This window comes from Poromitra crassiceps, assembly GCF_964638095.1.
Source record: "Poromitra crassiceps genome assembly, contig: HAP1_SCAFFOLD_1802, whole genome shotgun sequence".
Taxonomy (NCBI): Eukaryota; Metazoa; Chordata; class Actinopteri; order Beryciformes; family Melamphaidae; genus Poromitra; species Poromitra crassiceps.
The window spans coordinates 2,501-10,000 of NW_028150614.1; the positions used below are offsets into that span (position 1 = coordinate 2,501).

Here is a 7,500-nt window from a genome sequence, read left to right on the forward strand (position 1 = left end):
GCGGAGTGTGATGGTCCAGGTCCACTGTTACCATTTGAACATTCCCTGCATTGCAGTCTTGAGCTAACTCTTAAACAACAAATCTCCATTCTTTGGTATATGGAACAGTGTCCCCTGGTAATCCTGGAGGCTCCGGGTGGCAGGCTGTAATCGGCCTTCCTCATTGGACTGAACACTGGAGTGTGAAGGAGGTCCATCAATACTCACTGCTCTGCAGCTCGCACTCAAAGTCAACCAGCGGATCGATATTTGGCATTAGAGCTCCCTTTATACCGAGGTTGAAACGTGCCGTTTGTCATGTCAGCACATGTGTCCACCTTCTTCAACATCAAATTCAAGGACTTTCCAGGCCCAATAACCTCATTCACACCATTATGCCAAAGCCAGGCTGAAGCTGTGCTTAAGCAAAATAGTTCAGTCCAAGGCCAGATTAACACCCCCAGGGGCCCCTGGACACTGAAGCTTTTTTTTATAAGCATTTTACAAAATGTCTATGGAAAAATGAATGGCTGACCGGTCACCACCAGGGACACTGGAACTGTTTTTAAGTAGGGGGTGCTGAAAGAAAGGGACTGGTTTTTGATGTTTTTAGTTTTTGATGTTTTTTTGGACGTTTGGATGTTTTTTAGCCATATTTAGAGGAAGCCAGCACAGTCAAGACAAGTCCTGATGAATCATGGAAAGATGTGTTTTAGGCCTCACATCTTCTCACTTGCTACCACTTAAGGCCTTGACATACTGACGCGTCAAACCCCTTGCCGAATGCACCCGTGGCGCAGCGTGCGTGCAGCTCCTCCAAAATGTGACTCGATGCAGTTGACGCGAACAGCGCGAGTATAACATAATCTAGATGGGGATTATATGCACTACATTCCCTCCTTAGGCTAACTTCTAGTCATTAGAATCCTAGTATGTGCTGGGGACTCCCCTGTGACCCCTCGTCAAGCTGACGTTTGAGTATACAGGACCAGCTGCCGCCGGCAAGGCTCCAAGTCGAGGCGGACAAAGTATATTTCAACCTTTAGGCTGTTTCTCTTCTCTGTTTCTCTGATTCTCTCCCCCTCTACTTTTTTCACTGGTTTGAACCATTTGATCCCTCTGATCGCAGCTGAACTGAGAGGCAGGAAAACACGCTTGAAATCCAGACGTTTGTTGGTGATCTGGGGCATGTAGTGCCAGGCAGGCACCCAGCTGAGCAGAGAGATCTGGGGCATGTAGTGCCAGGCAGGCACCCTCCTGAGCAGAGAGATCTGGGGCATGTAGTGCCAGGCAGGCACCCTCCTGAGCAGAGAGATCTGGGGCATGTAGTGCCAGGCAGGCACCCTCCTGAGCAGAGAGATCTGGGGCATGTAGTGCCAGGCAGGCACCCTGCTGAGCAGAGAGAGAAACGGCTCGGAATTGCCGATCACGGCTTATAAAGGAACATGAATCTAAATAATTCAATGCTTCAATAGTCATTAAAATAACACCTGGAAATAACTGTGGTGTTTTCAACAGATTTCTTGTCCAATCTGCACTTTCCTAGAGGAGTTTACAAGGAGTTTGATACAATATAACTTCAAACAGTCATCCTATAAAGGTATAGCTTTTTGGGAAATTTGACCTATATATTGGTTATGAGACAAGAGGATTGACGCCAAAATAATCTCTGTGTCCGTTTTGATCAAATCCAGTAGTGCCACACATTGGTTGAACTACAGGATCTAAAGTGTTTCTCTCATCTGTCTTTTATCTGTGATCTGTGTCTGCACACTATGATGACTCTGGCTCTCTGCCACACTCTTTACCTCTGCCTCTCTCTCTCCTGTGTCCCACCACTCTTTACCTCTGTCTCTCTCTCTTCTGTCTCCTCTTTACCTCTGTCTCTCTCTCTCTTCTGTCTCCTCTTTACCTCTGTCTCTCTCTCTCTTCTGTCTCCTCTGTACCTCTGTCTCTCTCTCTTCTGTCTCCACCACTCTTTACCTCTGTCTCTCTCTCTTCTGTCTCCACCACTCTTTACCTCTGTCTCTCTCTCTTCTGTCTCCACCACTCTTTACCTCTGTCTCTCTCTCTCTTCTGTCTCCCACCACTCTTTACCTCTGTCTCTCTCTCCTGTCTCCACCACTCTTTACCTCTGTCTCTCTCTCTTCTGTCTCCTCTTTACCTCTGCCTCTCTCTCTCTTCTGTCTCCTCTTTACCTCTGTCTCTCTCTCTTCTGTCTCCTCTTTACCTCTGTCTCTCTCTCTCTTCTGTCTCCTCTTTACCTCTGTCTCTCTCTCTTCTCTCTCCACCACTCTTTACCTCTGTCTCTCTCTCTTCTGTCTCCACCACTATTTACCTCTGTCTCTCTCTCTTCTGTCTCACAACTCTTTACCTCTGTCTCTCTCTCTCTTCTGTCTCCTCTTTACCTCTGTCTCTCTCTCTTCTGTCTCCTCTTTACCTCTGTCTCTCTCTCTTCTGTCTCCTCTTTACCTCTGTCTCTCTCTCTTCTGTCTCCACCACTCTTTACCTCTGTCTCTCTCTCTTCTGTCTCCACCACTCTTTACCTCTGTCTCTCTCTCTTCTGTCTCCACCACTCTTTACCTCTGTCTCTCTCTCTTCTGTCTCCACCACTCTTTACCTCTGTCTCTCTCTCTTCTGTCTCCACCACTCTTTACCTCTGTCTCTCTCTCTTCTGTCTCCACCACTCTTTACCTCTGTCTCTCTCTCTTCTGTCTCCTCTTTACCTCTGTCTCTCTCTCTTCTGTCTCCACCACTCTTTACCTCTGTCTCTCTCTCTTCTGTCTCCACCACTCTTTACCTCTGTCTCTCTCTCTTCTGTCTCCACCACTCTTTACCTCTGTCTCTCTCTCTTCTGTCTCCTCTTTACCTCTGTCTCTCTCTCTCTTCTGTCTCCCACCACTCTTTACCTCTGTCTCTCTCTCTTCTGTCTCATCTTTACCTCTGTCTCTCTCTCTCTTCTGTCTCCCACCACTCTTTACCTCTGTCTGTCTCTCTTCTGTCTCCCACCACTCTTTACCTCCGTCTCTCTCTCTCTTCTGTCTCCCACCACTCTTTACCTCTGTCTCTCTCTCTTCTGTCTCCCACCACTCTTTACCTCTGTCTCTCTCTCTCCTGTGTCCACCACTCTTTACCTCTGTCTCTCTCTCTTCTGTCTCCTCTTTACCTCTGTCTCTCTCTCTCTTCTGTCTCCTCTTTACCTCTGTCTATCTCTCTTCTGTCTCCACCACTCTTTACCTCTGCCCCTCTCTCTCTTCTGTCTCCCACCACTCTTTACCTCTGCCTCTCTCTCTCTTCTGTCTCCCACCACTCTTTACCTCTGTCTCTCTCTTCTGTCTCCACCACTCTTAACCTATGTCTCTCTCTCTTTCTCCAACTGTAGAAACTTCCGGAAACACCTTAGGATGGTGGGAAGCCGCAGGATGAAGGCCCAGAGTGAGTTTCTCAACGTGTGTGTGTGTGTGTGTGTGTGTGTGTGTGTGTGTGTGTGTGTGTGTGTGTGCGTGCGCGCACACACGCGTGTGTCCATGCATGTGTCTTGTACGTTTGCATTCATGTAGTCATGCATGTTGAATTTCATCATCATAATTGACATGTGCTCTGTTCATGTTGTGTTTCTCTGTTTGACCTGTTAGTGGCACTACAGTGTAGTGCTCCTTTAAGCCTTGCATTGCACTGCAATAATGAGAAGTCATTTATTGAGGAGGAACAGGTCAGAGGTCATACCCTGAAGATACATTCAAACACCATCCCTCAGTGTTGCAGAAGCGTGGAGAAGGGTCGTCGTCTCAGCCTAGTGCTTTGAACCTTTTTTTTTCCAATTGTATTTATTGGTACAAAAATATATGAAATATTAATTACTTTCAGAGTATTTCAGGCAGCAATACAATACACATATGAAACAAACAGGACACAATTAAATCTTGCATAAACCCAGCCCCTGACCCACCCACCCTCATCAAACTCAGGTCACAAAAAGGGGGGGAGATCAGAAAAATAGAGAGAAGCGAGATTAGGAAAAAGACAACACAAAACACCCTCCTTATGTTGGTATCCAAAGAGTGTCTCTTTGTCGCTTCCTCCTCCAGCTGGTATTATTCTTTTCATTGACCAAGTGAGCACCACCACACTCTGCAGAGTACAGCCTCTCTTCATTTGTTTTATCCATCTGTTCATCACACATGTAGCCTAAGCCTTAGACTTAACCACATTTAAAGGATGGCTTTACCAATTATCAACCCACTTTGTATCATTAATAATCTCTGTAATATTTAAGCACATGGGCAGTGTTTACTGTTTACTTTCTCTCTCTGTTTTCCTCACAGAGATCTCCCATTTCCTCCGCGCCCGCTGTGCACCCGACATTTCACAATGCTATATGGAGTCAGATTACATGTCCCTCATGTAGCCTACTAGGCTAATGCTACTACTGGATAGCTTTAGCTTTAGATCAAGACTGGATTGGCCTCATCGTAAAAGGGGAAAATACGAACGTGTCTTCTCTGCCTTAGCGGAGACTCCTGTTTCACATTCTGGTGACATCATTTAACTTGTATTATACTGTATGGACCAAGAATCACCAAGAATGTGAGGCATCCCATTGACGTTTGCGCTTGGCTTGCTGCCTTGTCGTGCGTTCCTTTATCGCAAAATAACTGGGATGTGGAGGCTAAATGACATCACATCCGTTTTGTTAGCGTTCCATTTGCAGAAAACTTGAGCTGGGAAGTTCACTGTTAATTGGTCAGATCCAGTCGCTAGCCAGGCTAGCCATTGTTAGCAATAACAATTGACAACATGGCATTTCGCGGCATTTTGCGCATACAAACACTGCAGCCTCATGTCCACACAGATAGAAGTTAGGCAGTGCTGTGTGTACAGCTGATTTAATGAGACACAAACAAAACAGAAGTGCTAAACAATATTACTACGATTACTACTACTGTTGTTGCGCGGCGCAGCCATCTTAGATTTTTGAGGTTGGGGCTGCTGAGGCTCCTACGAGTTTGGAATGGGAAATACCAGCTCTGATGACGTCACCGCCCAGCTCATGACCTTTGAAGTCGTAAGATTACCAGTCCCCAGTTATAAAGGAATGCACGATTGGTCCTTTGGGGTCCTGCTTGATCCCAACATAGTTGGCTAAATAAGGTGCCTGAGTAAAAATGAAGTTTAAAATACATTCATAGACTAGAGAATGTAATTCATATTACTTTTCCTCAATAATGATACATCATTTCACCCGCCCGCAACCCATCCGCTATAAATCAGAATGTTTTGGGCGGGAAATCCGCGGTCAGTGCGATTATAACTGCGACCGTGCATCGCTAATGCGCACATCCATGGAGAGCCTTAACGAGCCTTAATGACTTGCAGCAGGCGAGGGCGGAGTTTCTGCAGGCAGGGAGGATTTTTCTCTGACTTGAACAGAGAGAGAAGGTAAACACTGCCCAAGTGCTTATATTACCGAGATTATATATGATACAAAGTGGGTTGATAATCGGTAAAGCCATCCTTTAAAGCTATACTCCACTTTTTCTGGAGTTGAGCTCATTTGCCACAACCCAACCCACATAACCAAGATACACCATGCCTTACCGGCACTGTCCGTTAACGTGAGCTACAGTCATGAAGTTAGTAATTATCGCCATAGAAAGGAGGGTAATGGTACAGCTGTTAAAAATCCACCAAAACACACATCTCACGGCACCAAAATACATGTTGTGCTTCGGGGTACTCGCCACACGATGAAATATGAATCCAAAATGCACATAATCGGTCTTTTTGGAAGGAAAAGAGGTCGGCGGCCATGTTTGGAAAGTAGTGAGTGTGAGTCGCCTGTTATGAGTGTCTTGCCGTGAGAGTCTTGCGGAGAGGCGCTGACTGATGTAGTTGAAAGTAGCCCTTGACATCCTGAAATGTTTGATGAACTCTGTCTCAGTTAGGCATGCACGTCACGGTCCCACCACTCCTGGCTTCCACAAGCTCCTCTGTACAGAAGTAGCAGCTATCGCTCCACAGAAAGCCGTTTACTGCTGTCTCCTTCCGGGTTTACGTAGAACAGCAGTGTGCTGCGTGTGACGTTATTGTTGTTCTTCTGCGCATGCGGGTCACTAGTTGACGAACGGGACCAAAATGTCTGGCATTGCTTTAAGAGTGTGGGTTGATTAGCGGTTAGCTAGCTGGTGGTGTGTGTAGTACACACACCACCAGCTAGCTAACCACTGTATGTGTGTGTGTGAGTGACACTCTCCCTTCCCCCCCCCCCCGACTCCCCCCAGCCTTTGCCGAGCGCCGTGCCAAGAGCTTCAACCGCTCCTGGAGTGACCCCACCCCCGTCAAGCCCGACTCGCTGCACGACTCCAGAGACAGTGAGTCCACGTGCGCGCACGCACGCACACACACACACACACACACACACACACACACACACACACACACACACACACACACACACACACACACACACACACACAACAATTACAGTAAAATGGTATTTTGACATTTGAAGATTGCAGTAGGCCATATTTCAATTTCGATTACATTTCAATTAATTCTACAGCCTTCACCTCCTCCTCCCTCCTCCCTGACTTCACCTCCTCTCTCCCTCCTGTCTGACTTCACCTCCTCTCTCTCTCCTGTCTGACTTCACCTCCTCTCTCCCTCCTGTCTGACTTCACCTCCTCTCTCTCTCCTGTCTGACTTCACCTCCTCTCTCCCTCCTGTCTGACTTCACCTCCTCTCTCCCTCCTGTCTGACTTCACCTCCTCTTTCCCTCCTGTCTGACTTCACCTCCTCCTCCCTCCTGTCTGACTTCACCTCCTCTCTCCCTCCTGTCTGACTTCACCTCCTCCTCCTCCTTCCTGTCTGACTTCACCTCCTCCTCCCTCCTGTCTGACTTCACCTCCTCCTTCTCCCTCCTGTCTGACTTCACCTCCTCCCTCCCTCCTGTCTGACTTCACCTCCTCCTTCTCCCTCCTGTCTGACTTCACCTCCTCTCTCCCTCCTGTCTGACTTCACCTCCTCCTCCCTCCTGTCTGACTTCACCTCCTCTCTCCCCCCTGTCTGACTTCACCTCCTCTCTCCCTCCTGTCTGACTTCACCTCCTCCTTCTCCCTCCTGTCTGACTTCACCTCCTCCTCCCTCCTGTCTGACTTCACCTCCTCTCTCCCTCCTGTCTGACTTCACCTCCTCTCTCCCTCCTGTCTGACTTCACCTCCTCTCCTCCCTCCTGTCTGACTTCACCTCCTCTCTCCCTCCTGTCTGACTTCACCTCCTCCTCCTTCCTGTCTGACTTCACCTCCTCCCTCCCTCCTGTCTGACTTCACCTCCTCTCTCCCTCCTGTCTGACTTCACCTCCTCTCTCCCTCCTGTCTAACTTCACCTCCTCCTCCCTCCTGTCTGACTTCACCTCCTCTCTCCCTCCTGTCTGACTTCACCTCCTCTCTCCCTCCTGTCTGACTTCACCTCCTCTCTCCCTCCTGTCTGACTTCACCTCCTCCTCCCTCCTGTCTGACTTCA

At 48.0% G+C, this 7,500-nt stretch overlaps 1 protein-coding gene across 1 annotated transcript in view; it reads left to right on the top strand.

Moving 5' to 3' along the window:
• The window catches only part of LOC310772041 (NMDA receptor synaptonuclear signaling and neuronal migration factor-like), a gene marked incomplete at both ends in the record, with an annotated part of 16,361 nt that overhangs the window by 983 nt on the left and 7,878 nt on the right, over positions 1 to 7,500 (top strand). Inside the window, 2 exons of the mRNA XM_083664511.1 lie at positions 3,362 to 3,414; positions 6,261 to 6,350. Of these exons, the coding sequence (XP_083520637.1) occupies positions 3,362 to 3,414; positions 6,261 to 6,350 (143 nt within the window). The remainder of the gene's footprint in view (positions 1 to 3,361; positions 3,415 to 6,260; positions 6,351 to 7,500) is intronic.